This window comes from Salvia splendens, chromosome 18 (assembly GCF_004379255.2).
Source record: "Salvia splendens isolate huo1 chromosome 18, SspV2, whole genome shotgun sequence".
Classification (NCBI taxonomy): Eukaryota; Viridiplantae; Streptophyta; class Magnoliopsida; order Lamiales; family Lamiaceae; genus Salvia; species Salvia splendens.
This window is the reverse complement of record NC_056049.1, coordinates 3,926,455-3,942,893: the sequence shown is the minus strand read 5'-3', so window position 1 is coordinate 3,942,893 and position 16,439 is coordinate 3,926,455. Positions and strand designations below refer to the sequence as shown.

General features: G+C 36.1%; 1 protein-coding gene and 1 pseudogene across 1 annotated transcript; both read right to left on the bottom strand.

Annotated features, from left to right (window-relative positions):
• Window positions 1-728: 728 nt before the first annotated feature.
• LOC121777799 (leucine--tRNA ligase, chloroplastic/mitochondrial-like) lies at window positions 729-7,682 on the bottom strand. The gene is made up of 20 exons (XM_042175153.1): window positions 7,280-7,682; window positions 6,833-6,977; window positions 6,682-6,738; window positions 6,151-6,270; window positions 5,964-6,068; window positions 5,610-5,833; window positions 5,457-5,523; window positions 5,226-5,380; window positions 4,798-5,062; window positions 4,471-4,665; window positions 4,194-4,273; window positions 3,909-3,971; window positions 3,722-3,803; window positions 3,185-3,262; window positions 3,010-3,111; window positions 2,668-2,840; window positions 2,352-2,529; window positions 1,952-2,029; window positions 1,400-1,531; window positions 729-1,190 (listed from the first exon to the last, which is right to left on the bottom strand). Exons 1-20 carry the CDS (start codon window positions 7,639-7,641, stop codon window positions 948-950), a joined length of 2,904 nt encoding a protein of 967 aa, XP_042031087.1. The 5' UTR covers window positions 7,642-7,682; the 3' UTR covers window positions 729-947.
• A 3,108-nt stretch (window positions 7,683-10,790) lies between these two features.
• On the bottom strand, window positions 10,791-15,248 carry LOC121775815 (annotated as a pseudogene).
• Between the last annotated feature and the right edge of the window lie 1,191 nt (window positions 15,249-16,439).

Sequence of the window (16,439 nt, the reverse complement as noted above, 5' to 3'; positions counted from 1 at the left end):
TGTGAGTATGAATGACTAGTGAAATATGAGGTCCATTACCAAAAAATGTAAAAAGTGAAATGAGATAAATTTTGTGGGACAGACGGAAATGAAAAATGAGACAAACTTTTAGGGACGGAGAGAGTATTATATAAAGTTTATTGAGAAGATGTTATTCATTTTATGGCTAAATGGTCGATGTTGTTTTATTGTCGTTTACTCAAAAATGTCTTGCAATTTAGATAATTTTCCATTTGGTACTCAACATTTTGATTTTTAGAAAAAATTATAGACGTGACAACTAAAATTATACGCTGATTATCTACATGAGCGATGTATGAGGTGTAACATGGTGAACTATTAATTTACTCAATTTTGTCACATCTAGGACATTTATCATCAAATCAACTCCAACTATTTTATTTTGTATATATATATAAAAGCTAGTGTTTCGACGTTACAACTACTAGTGTTTTGCAACACAAAAGGTCTCGCTGAAATTTGAATTCATAATCTCTAGGCCACAAGTCCACAACTACTACAGCTGTCTACATGTTTAAGCAAAATAGTGTATTTAAAATATTTATTGAAAGTTGGTCAAAATCAAGGAGCTTCATGCATGTTCCAAACCTAATCTTTCTCTTAACAATATACAGACACATACATGTTATCTCAAATCCCTATACAATAACAACACCAATTGATTCAATGACAGATAATGTCAAAAAATGGCATCAAAAGAAACAAAATTTAAAAACGAAAAGCCTTGAAAATGAGAAAACACAATAGCAAATAGCATCTGTATTATCAGAATGAATTTTTGTCTGTATAGAATAATCAGCTAACATTGAATATAAAGTCTACAAAATCATCAACTAAGAAGCCAAATGAAGAGGACACCAATGCTCACTTCATTGATTTCACCATATTATTTATGCACACAGACTCGAATCTGCTTGCCAAAGGAGCTATCTTTGAGCCACCTTGGCGTTCTGTGCGTCTATAATAATATTCAATATCTTACCAGGAACAAAAATTCTCTTCTTGATTGTTTTCCCATCCAGAAACTTAGAAAGTTTGGGATCCGATGAAGCTAGTCCAAAAGCATCTTCCTCGGTGCATTGTTTCTCGACCTGAACGGTGCCCCTTGTCTTCCCGTTGATTTGGACAGGTAAGACCACCGTTGACTCTTTCAAGTATTCGGGGTTCACCTGCAATAGCTAGACATCACCAACAGCCTCCACACACGCAGTGTGGTTACTTATCTAGTTGTTCAAAACCTTCGTTTTGTTTGATTAATGGATATTTTGATGGAGAGGGAATGTAAGCATTCAGCCATTTTTTTTGCAAGCTCAATGCATCAATTAATTTTCTGGGATCACGAGGTGACGATAAGATTTCATTAGGTTGGAAACTATACCTTTGGGTAAGGCTCATAAGCCAGTGAAGTGGAGTGTCCAAGGCGAGACCATAGCTCCTCGGACATGTGAGGCGCATAAGGCGATAGCAACAAAACAAATTGTTCGATGACTGGTCTCGGAAGTTGGTCCCACTAAAAATCAAAGCAAAAAACATATTTGACAAATGAGCTCTCCAATAATATATCAGCACAGTTCTAAAGTTGATATTCAAGGAAGCTACAAGACTATTCAGTCACATCATTCACTAAGGAAGTAAGAAGAAAAGCCCCAGAGGTTGTCATCTCAGGCAACCTGAAATCACGGATAATGATAAACCCTTTATCTCCATAAAAACACCTGGCATTTTCACATTTTCGCTACAAAAAACTCAACGTATTTAAGAAAGCATCTAACAAGTCTAGAATAGCAAGATGTGTGAGTGCTCAAACCACAAACAAAAATAGAAGTCTTGCATGCATGTGTGTGTGTCAGAGAGAGAGAGAGAGAGAGAAGGATGGATGGGAGGTTCAGTACTTCATTGTAGATAAGAAGAGAGATAGGGAGGTGACTACCTTATATGCTGCATTGATGAATTCCATCATTGCAGAAATTCCAGTGTTAAATCGTGTTCCTTCAACTTCTTCTGTCACCTGTCATAATAAACAATAGTATGTTTTTTACAGTGCTCAGTTGTGATGCCAGACATGTTTCATATGATCATATCACCAGAGAAGAGATAAGAACTACCATTTCAGGAGTATCAAGAGTATACTCTAAAATGCAGTTGTCTTTGTAAACCAAAGATTTCAACTATTATAACGAACTATGGTAAAAACTTCAATACTGAACAGGAACTAATTAAGAGAAGGGTTACTGTGATATCACTGATATGTAGTATAAAATTTCACGAGTGTTGGACAAAAAGATCAAAAAGCAGGACAGATAAACAACATTTACTACATAAATAATTACCTTACTAATACATCTATGAAGACAACGAAGCTGTTCGAGAGAAGGCTCTCCATCGAGATCCACTGTTCCCACGTTGTATTTACCATCAAATGATGGTGAACCAACAACCAATCTCCAAACTCTTGCCAGAAAGCGATGAACACCATCAATACCACTTGTACTCCACGTTTTTGAATCTCTATGAATGCAATATGGAAGTAAATAAATACCAAAATAATGAATCAGATACAAGTGATATATTCTTATTGCCGAATAAATGATGACTGAGATATGATTATAACAGAGAGATTATAATAATAGGAAAAAGGGAAATAACCTGAATGGACCCATGAACATTTCATATAAACGAAGAGAATCTGCACCATATTGTGAGACGACATCATCTGGGTTAACAACATTTCCCCTACTCTTACTCATCTTGTGAGCACGGCCAATCAAGCGAATATCAGGATTGTCTTTCAGCATGAAACAATCACCAGATTTTGTTACCTATTTCAGTACATATATGACATATCATAAAATTATGGCTTTGCAAACATTCAATATGGAAAAATATTCAAAAAATAGTGTAAATTACTGATATATACTAGTATGTTGTAATTTGTTATTATTCCAGCAGAAGTACAGAGAGAGGTTTAAGCACACGGGTGTGACATGCCTTCCCCTCAGGTACAATTTCTTGACTGATGTCCCCCATATCATCAACAGAATCAGCAGAAACTAGGTTCCCATCTGAATCCCTGAAAGCTATGTATTGAACCTGCCACACAAGCAATTATATATTGGCAAAACTGTAATATTATTAAACAAGGATTAAGCAAATATACGCTTACTTCTCCAAGAATAATTCCCTGGTTTATGACACATTGAAAAGGTTCTTTAGTTGAGACGACTCCAACATCATAAAGAACCTGAACAAAGTAAAATGTCATTATTAAATAAAAACAACCAATTAAAGAACTACAGAATTACTAGCTTCCAACTATTATGACTTACATATAACGAATAACGCAACTAGCAAGCTGACCATCTCATATTTTGGGTGACGTGATTGTGTTAAAGCTGAAGAAGGAGCATGAAACTTATTATTCCCAACTACTTCAGATTTCCGATGTTTTGCTAGACTTAATCCACAAAGTTAACTCACTGACTGAAAATAAGCCCTTTTCAACCACAAGGTGATGGTACAGAATATTCCAAGTTAAGGCATTCTAAGCTTTGAAGTTACAGACCTTAGCCTGGATACAGATAACTATAAATTCTAAGTATGGAGAACAACATTATTTACATACTCCGTACTATAATAGTAAGAAACTAGAGGGGAAATGATTCGCATATAAAAGGCAGACACTACAGTAGAACAAGTGTACCTTGTGCCAGAATCTAGCATACAGTAAGTGAAGAACTGCGTGTTCAGCACCTCCAACATACACATCAACAGGGCTCCAATACCTGCAAAGGAAAATAAATGTTAAGAGGGACAGAAACTATCCAAGCATGGAGTATAAAATGAACACAATTCATATTGGACTACCAATATGTGCAAGCTAAACTTACTTCTCTTTTTCCTTGTCAACCAATGCATTTGGATTTCTAGGGTCCATGAACCTCAAGTAGTACCTGGATTTTGATAAAAGAACTAAAATATTAATGAGCCCTTCATGAAGCATGAAAACTAATTTGGATATCATCCATTATGCTCAGATTTTTGGAAATTGCAAAATGCAGTAAAAATGAGTTATGGATTGCACCAAAAAGCTTCATATAATGTTAATTCATGCTTCCTTGCCAGACCAGATATAGAAAATATTTATACAAGTCAGCAATAGAAATAAGTCGCACCAGCAAGAACCAGCCCACTGAGGCATAGTGTTTGTTTCCCGCTGGGCTGACTTCCCAGAGATAGGGTCAATTGTTTGTACCTGAGAAACACCATCCATCAGTATGTTTCATGAAGAAATATTACAGCAAGAAAAAGATACAAAGTTGGGGTAATGGTTCATAATGATGTGGAAATCTGAAATTGCTACTTCATGCAACTCATCTAGATATATCACATCAGAGGGACATCTCTCCGTAACTTTGACACGCTTGAACTCTTGGAAGAAAATAAACATACCCAGGAAAGGGCCTTAGCTAATGGTGGCTCCCCAGTCCCAGTTGGACTAAAATCATCCAGCTCGGGAAGGGTAAGAGGAAGCTCAGCTTCAGAAACTGGAACACATTCACCTGTACCATCTAGAAATATGACAGGGATAGGCTCTCCCCAATAACGCTGCCGAGCAAATAGCCAGTCCCTTAATTTATAGTTCACCTATAGGAAATATAAAGTTGCACAATTTGTAAACCTGTCCATTCTGAAACTCAAGTGCAAACAAAACAAAGTCCCTGACATCACGCAATGCAGTTAAAGAGAACGTCCACATCCAGAATGCAGGAAAAGTACCTTTTTCGTTCCACACCCAGTTTTCTCAACCCACTCAATGACCTTAGACGCAGCATCTTTGCTAGGTAGACCATTAATGTCAAGTCCTGATGTTGGACTTGATGAATTTATCATCGTACCATCACCAGTGTAAGCCTTCTCAAGGTAACTGAAACTTCCATTTTCCGGAGTCACAACCCCACAGACTGGAATATTGTACTTCAAAGCAAACTCATGGTCTCGTGTGTCATGCGCAGGTACAGCCATAATTGCTCCTGTTCCATAGCTGTCATATGGAGTAGAATTCAAACAATCACAAAATCAACAGAAGTTCTTCGAACAATTGTTTTCTCTTCATAGATACACCTCCTTCATAGTCAAAGGGCATTAAAGTAGTGAACTAAAAATCCTTTGCAAGGGAAATCAGAGAACAAGGAACAATCAGTTACCTTCCCAAAACATAATCAGCTACCCAAATTGGAATAGCTAATCCATTAGCTGGATTTCTTGCATAGCTACCACTAAAGACTCCAGTTTTTTCCTTTTGGAGCTCAGTCCTCTCCAGATCACTCTTTCTGGAAGCAAGTTCCGTGTACTCTTCGACCTGCATTAAAAATTATTTCTTTCATAATGACTACTGACCTCAGATTTCACAAGTACAAGGCATAATGGAGACATACAACTTCTCTTTGGGAATCAGCTATGATGGCTGGCAATAGCACATGTTCAGGAGCAAGGACTAAGTAACTAACAAGTCAGAGAACAGTAGTTAGCAACCGTAGTTGTTGCAAAAGATAACAGGAAATGAGGCATTATAAAAATAGAAGATGTACGTTGCACCAAATATCGTATCAGGCCTCGTGGTGTAAACAGTAATTTTAACGTCACTTTCCAAACCATCACTATCCATGGCACTGAATTGCAGCTCTGCCCCTTCTGATCTCCCTATCCAGTTCCTTTGCATTTCCTTAACACTTTCAGGCCAGTCGATGCCATCTAAATCTTCAAGTAGACGGTCAGCATATGCAGTAATCTTCAGCATCCATTGCCGCATAGGCTGCTCGGTAATAAACAATGAACTGTAAAATCATAAAACCATCCAACTAATGAAAACAAGGAATGCAGCCAAAAAGTTGTGCACAAAAAATATTGCAGAAAACAATAAATAATTAGATTCTACAACGTACTTTTCGAACAACTGGATGTCCCCCACGCTCGCTAACTCCATCCACAACTTCTTCATTTGCCAAAACAGTTCCCAGAGCAGGGCACCAGTTCACAGGAACTTCAGCCTGCGATACAAACTGCTTAGAACAGCACTGTACATGCTGATGTAATGAGGTGATTGAGATTATTTTCAAGAGAACTCCATACCTGATATGCCAATCCTCTCTTTAGGAGCTGCAGAAATATCCACTGCGTCCATTTGTAATAATCGGGCTCAGTCGTAGAAATTTCACGATCCCAGTCATATGAGAAGCCCAATAATTTAAGCTGAGTGCAGATACTGATGTCAGTATAACAAGAACTGAACCAACTGAAGATATCAAATCAGTCATCAGCTAAATGAAGTAATTTTGTGAAAGTTGGTTATAAATATAAATATAATGCCAATTTGAAGGCCAATTCAAAAACTAAAACAGACATTTCTGAGTATTTGATGGAAGTCTTCCAAAACTGCTTCTTTATCTTGATTTGATTTTAATGCCAATTTTAAGGCCAATTCAAAAACTAAAACAGACATTTCTGACTGGTTGATGGAACTCTTCCAAAACTGCTTCTTTATCTTGATTTGATTTTTTTTAATATCAAGCTAAAATGTTTCATAATCTTGATAGAACTTTTTTCTAGAAATGGGATCGAATACATCAATCAACATTCATCTGAGAAGGATATGTTTTTTACCTGAGAGCGGAATCGATCAATGTTTCTGAATGTTGTAATATTTGGGTGCGTCCCTGTCTGTAAACAAGAAGCTGTGAAATTAAGAGGAGAACAGGAGAGACTGCCGAGGAGGTTACTTGAAAAAAAAATCATATCAGGGAAGGAGAAGTACCTCGATTGCATACTGCTCTGCAGGTAAACCAAAAGCATCCCAACCCATTGGATGTAACACATTGAAACCTTGCATCCGTTTGAGTCTAGCAAGGATATCCGTAGCAGTATAACCAAGAGGATGCCCCACATGTAAACCAGCCCCACTGAAACAACAAAATTACAAATCTAATCATTGATGTACAAGCTTCACAAGTTTATCTACATTCCTTCAAAAGTTCATAATAATGCTAGAAATGATCTCAATTGCAGATTCAGCTAAGACTATTGTAACTATTCCAGCATTCTAATAATCAGTTATTTTGTCAGCATGGTAGAAATATTGCTTTACGATTTTGTGGTTAGTTACGCATTAGAAAATGAGAAAGATAACGGAGCTGAGATCATATAACACGTCAAAAACTTAAATTCAGCCTCAACACGCAGCTCAGATGACAGAGAAAGGGACCTGGGATAAGGAAACATGTCGAGAACGTAGAATTTGGGCTTGGAAGTATCGATTTCATCGGGCGTCCGAAAAGTCTTCTTCTCCTCCCAGTAATGCTGCCACTTAGGCTCGATTTCGTGAAACGGATAAGCTCTCCTCACTCCATCGTCTCCACTGACGCTTTGATGCTCACTTATCTCGCTCGAACTAGGGCTTCCGCTTTCATTTGCGAGCTTTGAGCAATTGAGTATCCGGAGGCGGGAAAAGGAAAAGCGAGGACCACGGCGATGGAGAAGGGGCTGGCGGCGGCGTAGAGAATAACTAGCCGGAAATGGTGGTATTGCTGAGTGAATCCGTGCGGCGGGTTGAATTTGGGTAAACATCGGCGTCGCCGGAGTTTGTTACTGTTGCTGAGTGAGGATAGAGAGTGTGGTGAAGAAGAGGAGTTGAGTAGATAAAGTTTAGTTGGGCTTGGCGGCAAAGATAAGTATTGGGCTATTTTCCGTTAAGGCCCAGACCATTACTCTGTTCAGAAATTCAAAGGTGGAGCGATTGGCCCAAACATCCAATCGTTTAGATAAAGTTTAGTTGGGCTTGAGAGTTCTAATTATTATGAATTATATCAGATATTATTATTAATACTTTTTAAAAAAATTTACCTAAATATTTAAAATGGATTCATACCAAAGTTAATGACAGATTCTTTGACCTTTGATTAAAGATTTTCCAGTCAACGACTTAGAAGTATTATTTTTAAATCTTGTTTTCATTTACCTTAGTTATCATACGATTTATTCTGGTGAGATTCTTCCAAATAAAATATACTAGACGTTTCAAGATCAAATTAAAACTTTTAATGGTTAGAATTGTTGAATTTGAACTAAAAGATTGAAGATAATATATGGGAGTGGGCCAAGAATTGAAGATAATATATGCAAACTGATTCGTGAAAATCATGTGCCCTAAAAATGTGACTGGTGAATAATGATAAAAATTAGGGTTTATGTAGTAATTATCTTTTCTTAATAGTTGATTTGATATTCAATATATTTCCTAATATAAAGGATAAATAGATGGTAAAGATTTTACCTGATTTTGTTTCCATCTTGCTTTAAGCTTTTCTTTTATACTTATATTTTTTTTCTAAATTTAAATTTTACTTTGCCTATATAAAAGTCATCTCATTATAAATGAAATTGAAGATTAATTATCAATAAAACTAGTGCTTAGAATGTTTGTTTGTATGATTTATCCTATTTTTATGTCATTCATCCATCTTATCAAGTTTTAGCTAGCGTTATTGGATTGCGCATCACTGCCTCCGTCCACCAAAAACAGTATGGTATTCTCTTCCATCATTTTTTCTTTCTTTGTATGTTATTATATCAATTTTGCATCAAACTCTGGAATCTACAATTAAAATTATTTTTATGGATTGATACAGTATAAAATAATAGGGTAGTGTTAAAAAAGTAATTCAATTCTCTAAAACTTAGATATTTTTATGGTCAAATATAGTATAAAATGATAGGGTAGTGTTAAAAAATACCCAAATTTTAATGCACTCATTAGTAGTTATTCATCTAGGCCATTAATCGTCCCAATTTGCCATTTTGTCCGTTCGTGAATAATTGTCTCATTTACTTTTTTTTTATTTTTTTGTAATGTGCCATATATTCTACTAATTTTATCTGACTTATATTTTATTATAAAATTAACATTCCTTCGTCCCTCTATAGAGACATTTCTTTTTGGCATGTTATTTAATAAATTGTGTTAAAAATGAGTTAAGTGAATGGTGAATAAAGTAGGAAAGGAAAAAAGTAGAGAGAATACAGTAATACTGCCACCATCCCCAAATAATATGCAATTTGATTTCGGCACGGATTTTAATGCAAAATTGGTAAAGTAAGAGAGATGTAGAGAAAAAAATAATTAAAGTATTCTTAGTGGAGAATGAGTTTCACCGTAGAGCATCCACAATAGGACGCCCTAGCCAATAGCGTAGCACTAGGACTTCCCACAACATGTCATATCACTAGGACGTCCCACAACCCAGTAATAGACTAGCACTAGGACTCGCCGACGCCCTAGCCAACCAAACAAATTCACAAATATATAAATTAAAAATCCAACACGAATACGGAGAAAGTGCAACCATTTTATTTCATAAAAAATATACATAGTTCAGTTTTTTTTTAAATACGATTAATTCATTTTAATTGTTGGTGTTTATCAAATATTTTTTTAAAAAAGTGCAATGAGTTGTAAATTTAAAGTATAAATAAAAAATTAAAAATTTTAAAAAAATAAAAAATAAAAAATTTCGGCTAGGACAAGCCGACGTAGTCCTCGGAGGAGAGCTCGTCCTACTTCAGAACGTCTGTCGCGTTAGCCTAACGCAATAGTGGATGTTCTCACGCCCTTCTCGCTAGCCCGTGCTCTAGTCCGCTATTGCGGATGCTCTTATTAAAGAAAAGAATTTCCAAAATAAGAAAGTGTATATTCTTGTGGGATGGAGAAAGTACATAATAAGAGAAGGTAAAGTAAGAGAAAAAAATAAATTGCTTTTAAAAAAATAGACTTAACTCAAACCGAAAATTATGGGTTTTGATAATGAGTTTGGACAATTGTTGATCGGATATTTTTAAGGTTTCAAGTACATGGACGGATATTCAAATTGCCGAGTAGTATTTGTGCACTTGTGCTTATAGAAAGTACAGTACTCTTTTATCTAGGATAGGCAGTTGGCCCACAAAATGAATTTGATTAATCACTCAAGTTTTAATAATGTTTTCGTGTCTATCACTCTTTTAATTTAAGTTTCCTTCACCGCCTCTACATCTTAGAAGTTTCTCCATATTAAATCTAGGTACTAATCTCTCTATTCCGTGTCAGTGGAGACGTTTCTTTTCGAAATTTGATTTTTAAAAAAAATTTGTGGTAAGTGAGTTAAGTAAAACATAAATAAAGTAGGAAATGGAAAAGGTAGAGAGATGAAGAGAGAATAAAGTAAAAGATTAAATAAGAAGATATGTATTGACTTTTACAAAAAAAGAAAATGACTCCACTACTATGGAACATATCAAAATAGCAAAATGACTTTACTACTATAGAACATAGGAACTAATGTTTATTGTCTATTATATGTGTTGTCGTATTCAACTGTAATTACTCATATACTCATCACAATATAACTTATATAAATAGAATAAATCTGAAACATAATAATTTCGGGTTTGCGAGTACCTAATTATCGTTTTCAGCTACCCATATCAGTTATTAGGGTATCCGACATGTGTGTCAGATATCAGGGATATTTTAGAAGTTTTGGGCAGCCTAGTTACCCGAATTTGCAGGCTTAATTTTTAGGCGTATGATTAATTCCAACTGTAATTCTGTTACATATCTCATTGGTTTATTAATATCGGGTTCATGAATTTTAGTGATCGTCACCTTTTCTTTAATCAAGTGCCCTTTCCGTGAGAAAATGAGATAGTACATCTGTTGCATGTAATGATCTATATTTTCTTTTAATCCTTTTTGTATCAGCTTCATAAGGAAAAAATATCTATGCAGCTGATTATCTGTTTGCACAAACCTTCAAGCAATCTAACTACGATTCAGGAGGAATATATATAGATTTCCAGTTATTTATTTCTATGGTACCCAAAAAATATTTCAGCTTGTTCATCTATAAGGTACGAGGATATCGATAGCCAACCTCTAATTTGTCTTCTTTGGCTCTGTGATCCCTTGGAAGCTTCCTGAATTCCTCAGTCAGCTTAAGGCACTCGTGCAAATTTTCCGGAGAAACGAAGTCAGCAGCGACCTTGGTACACGGCTGTAAACGCATAAACAGGTCACAAATTAAAGTCATCCTTATATCACCACGTATGTTGATCACGTTAGAGTATTACCTTCAGATTCCTGACTTGGTGTGGGCAGCCTGCAGGATGAAGACAGCTTCACCGATTTTTTGTTCAAACGTCCAAGGTTCTATGCCTGAAATACCAAGATCAGAAGCCTGCTTCAGTAAGATGATAGACCGTGCAATGCTTATGGGTATTGTACTACTATGTGCAAACCAAACTCTTCCTTCAGTTTGGCCTTATGTGCTTTAGTCAAATAGAAGGTTTGATCGTGAATTGGGTGAATGACCTAGATAAAGAAAAGCAGATAAGAGACAGTCTAGCACAGAGTGAATGTAGCAAACTTCGAGCTTTTTACCATTATAAATTTACCTCCTCAACTGGACAGCAGTAAGTGTCTAAATTCATTTGAATGCTTAGCAAGATACGCTTTCAATTTCGGAACATCTTCCCTTCTGAAAATATTTCACAGAGCGCCACCACTGTCGTCTGATTGATGAAGGTTAGGTGAAAAGCAAGTGCCTTTGTCACTGTCGGAGCGGTCACTTGTGGTGCATGCAGTTGCATTTTTTCTTCTGGCCTTGCATTCTTCTTCATCCTGTGCTCGATGCCTTTCTTTCAACAATTCAATTGCTTTGTACTGCTTCTCACATATAGCCACATCAGCTGTGTGTGTCAAAATATTCACCTGCACCCACGAGGCTCTATTAGTGAGGAATAGTACAATGCAGATGAAATGTTAAGTGGAGGTGACATCTTGAACAGTTCAAATATGGAGTGCCCGACTTCACATTTAGCATGATTTTGACATAGGAAATGACCACTACAGAGTTTTACTGAATCAGATTTGTTTGAATTGGATCATAGTTAAAAGAGTATTTCAGGCAAAGCAAAAATGATATGTGACAACTTGTGTCATACCGCATCTGACATATCACAGTGGAGCTTAGTCACAGAATCCCCTCTTCCAAGTTCCTCTACAGTCCCGTATGCAATATATGTCTTTCGACCCATATCAGGTTTCAAGACAGTCGAAGGCAACTTTGCAGCAACATTAAGAACTCCAGCCGTTGGATCAGTGTATTCTTGGAATGGCAAGGCTCGAACGAACTCTTCGCAATGGCGTGGTAATAAATCCTCGAATTTGTCTGATGGTGGCCAGTCCTTGAGCTTAAGCATCTCCGGCCAGAAGTTTGCATATCGTCTCCCTTCCGTGTAACCTTTGAAGAATTTGCGAGTATTGATCTCAATAGTGGCAGATGCAATTGATAACCACGGGCACCTTTGGCAGACAAATTCATCTGTGCATGAAAAAGCAAAAACCAATAACATGGTTGTATTCGATTTTGCAGTGAGAGATTATTGAGCTGATAATGTCAATGCAATATTTTAAAGTAAACTGGAACTAACCTCACAACCAGCTGGACAATCAATAGCTCTGACTTCAGATATTTTTGAACTGATGCTGTCATGTGTATGCTCAGACAATGCACGCCATATGACCATAGGCTCCCAACTTAACCCACTTGTGTGCTCAAGTACATTTCGGACTATGACTGGTTCTCCCCTGGCCCAGTGCTGGCGGACATTCAGGATATCCCTCGAATTGGGGCAATACAAGCTGTTACCTTTTGAGCCTTCTCTGGAAGCTGCATTGCATGGGTCTTCAGGCTCACCTTTGAAGAATGTGGGCTGAAAAACGGTTTTCTTACATTCACTCATGACCTTCTCAGCTCTTCTTTTCAAATTTAATATCCATTTTTTCTGGAAGAAGACACTTGAGTTGTAACTTGGCTTGGAACCACCACACCCACCCATCTCTTTTGGGGGACAAACAATGCCCCCATCTCCGATGTCAGCCCACTCAACAGGTGTTCCAGATTCTATACCCAATAAATCTCCATGAAAAGATTCTGTGAATTCTCCATCACCTTGCATGTAACTGGTGCCTCTGTCCACATACTGAAAGACAGTTTTGCTAATATTTCCTGGCAGCTGACCAGCACGGATCTCCTGAAAGCACCTAATACACAACTCATAAGAGCAATTTGGGCAGCTCCGGTGAAGGTCGACAATTGAAGTTGAACAGTGGTTGCTGTTCCAAAAAAAAAGAAAACAAAAAAAAAAGTTATGCATATGAGAATTATAACTGTTGAATGCAAAAGTCTGGCAGACGAATAAGTTACCAATATACACGCTCATCATTATAGAAAACTGCACGTTTTACTTCAACGGAAGAAGATGGTATCCCTGCCAAATGCAAAATATCTATGATTAAACCTAGAATGGCCTCAAACATACATACCACTTCTTGTTAAAGGAAGCATACCTTTAATTGTTGACTCTACCTCAATTTCTTTGATTTGTTCTTGATGAATATGTTCAAGGTACGGATAAATTTCAGTGATTAGGTAATGTAGATGCCGAATCTTCTCACCATTGTTCATATCTCTTTTTGATGTCTAATATCATTATAACAAGATTTTAGAAGATGAAGCAGCAATAAAATCATATTTTGTTTGGAAAAATAATATACCTTTAACGTGGAAGGTGAATGCAAGCACAAGTTGCAGTTGCAAATCATTCGGCAGTATGGGCAAGCCTCTGAAACTTCCTTTTCAGATAATGTTGGATACCTGGATAAAAGTTAGAAAAAAGTTATCATATTATTCCACTTTATTTATAAAAGACAAGATTTATATAGATAGAGCAGAATTAGCACCATTGTTTGATACATTGGACACAATAAAAGATTCCTTCACATTTGGCACATGGAACAACAATCCGTCGTTCTACTCTGCTACATTGATGACACTTGATGGACTTCTTTCCATTTACCTGCTTATGATAAAAGAAGGCATCATATCAAAAGAAATCAAATAGGCACTACGAACTACTAAAATTTGGAAAATAAAAATTAACTTTATCTACCTTCATATGTTCAACTGGTGACCTTTTTACTTTTTCTACATCAGTTTTCAAAATTGACAAACTAGCCGACGAGGAGGAAGAGGAGGAGGGGGGTGATGATGATAAGTTAGATAAACATTGATATGCTGAATCACCACATTTCCTTTTTGCGCACAAACTTATTTCAGACTTTGGGCTATCATCACTACTTCGGACAGCATCAACATCACTACCTCCCATCGTTGCATCTATGATTGAAGCCACTTGTTTGAAGAAACACCCAATCACAAACAATGAAATCTTCTAAATACTTGTTTGAAGAAACACAACTCCTTCTCAATGTTCGATGCTTTGCTGTTTGTGTTTTCTGGCTACCAGATAGAACCACAGGTACCCTTTTTTTCGTCTTATGCTCTTCCCACTCTTCTTCACTATCACTTTCAACCTTTTTCCTCTTGAGTTAATTCCCACATATCTTTCTCTCATTTGACACTTGCAAACTTTTCCTGAGGGCTCTTTTTCAAGGAAGCCTTTTGTTTCCGTAATAGCCATTATGTGTTTCACAGTATGATCTTTTTTTGATAACTTTCTGAGGGATCTAAAACGAACTTCATCTTCCTCATCCAGGCTATCATACTTCATTTCACCAAAAGAAAGAGGCTGGCATGTCTTCTTTGAACAGAGAAGTTTGTCTAAGGATGAGGTCCATGTGTCTGCATCTACAACTCTCTGAGTTCCCATTCCTTTCCTTCTGGAGCCACTTCTCTTTGCATTTGGTACTCCTTCTATGATCGGAACCATCAGATGTGGTGTTGTTGATATCACAGAGCAAGAGATATTATATCTGCTTCCAAACAATCTTTTCCTCTGATTTGACAAATCTCCTGTAGGCAATAATTCTAAGTTTCCTTCAAATTCTTCCTCATCCTCTGTATCAATGATAAATTTCCTCTTCCTTGTAGGCGAATGTCTCAGGCTTCTTGGCCTCAATGGCATATCATTGTTTGTGCCCTGACCGCGCTGTTCTTGCTTTGTGAGCAATACCGCCATCATCAAACTGCGGATGAACACGATAATCAGCAGGAACCCAAAAAAAAAGCAAGAGTGAAAAAAATATCATGAAGAAACTAATTATCAGGAAAGGGCACAATAGGTAGTGTTATGAAATAGTATAAATCAGGAGCACAATGTTGCTCAGCATCTGCCGATCTTCCTACTGCAATGTTGTTAAAGTTGCAAAACTCCACAAACCCGATATTTAATAGGAAATAACCAAAGTGGAAAACATCTTCTAGAAAAACAGTTTTTTTTGTTTTGTTTTCTTTGACCGGATCAAGATCATAGAATGTTCTCTTATCTTAAACAAATTATAAATTTCATTTCATTGCTGAAGGTACATTTTAAATAAACATATCTAAATGATAAATTGATGGACTAGTTGCTAACAAATATGAATCGATATACATCAGCTATTGAAATTTGAGTTGATACCGAGTCAATGATTACCGAGTGGATGAGATACAAAATACAAAATAGCTAAAATGAGATAGCTTGATAAAATATGCTAATATACTAATATAAAAAAGTGAAAAATATAAAAATTTCTATTTGAGTTTCATACATCTGTCTCAAGAAAATTGAATCACTTCTTTTTTGCACTCATTTTAAATAAATAGTTAAAGTGGATAAATAGTAAAATAAAATCAAGAATAATATAAAGAAAAGTGTTATCTACATTATTCTCGTTTTTACTTCACTATTAATTCATTTTAGCTATTTATTACGATTTTTTCAAAACGAGTGCAAAAAGAAATGCCTCAACTTTACTGGGAAAAATAATATTTCACAACTGAGAGATCAATTGTGAATCAATAAATCTTAGCTATGATACACAATCAGAATACTTTCACTGGTAATTTAAAAAGTTTTTTTTCACTCTATTTCGAAGGACGGGTATTTTTAGTTGGGAGCTTTATCATTAAAGTGACTTTTTTTCTCTATCTTCCTTAAAGTGTGCCATTTTATGAAGTAGAAATACAATCAATTCTATTTTATATAATTTTCTTTTTACTTTATTTTCATTTCATTTAGCTCACAAACATCATCGCATAAAATTTGATGCCAACAAACAAAGGGAATAACTTAAAATGATGGATCATGTGTAGATTTTTTATATATAAAGAACATTGAGAAGGTGTATTATAAAAGAATAATATTTTTAAAGGAAAAAATATGATTGATGTTGACATGGTTATACATCCTCATCGCACAGATTGATGAACAATTAGGAAGGCGTTGCGAAAGATTTGAAATGATGGATGAATAATACCACAAATGGGATGGATAAATCATCTCAAAAATCGTTGATGAAATAAATGACAATATAAATGAGTGTGTAA

What these genes read in the sequence shown, in the direction of transcription:
- LOC121777799 (XM_042175153.1), bottom strand. Translation starts at nt 7,641, where the DNA reads ATGTTTACCCAAATTCAACCCGCCGCACGGATTCACTCAGCAATACCA. An exon ending in GTTGACAAGGAAAAAGAGAA is followed by an intron (nt 3,804 to 3,908) that starts GTAAGTTTAGCT and finishes TTTCCTTTGCAG; the next exon opens with GTATTGGAGCCCTGTTGATG. An exon ending in ATGCTAGATTCTGGCACAAG is followed by an intron (nt 3,263 to 3,721) that starts GTACACTTGTTC and finishes TACTTTGTTCAG; the next exon opens with GTTCTTTATGATGTTGGAGT.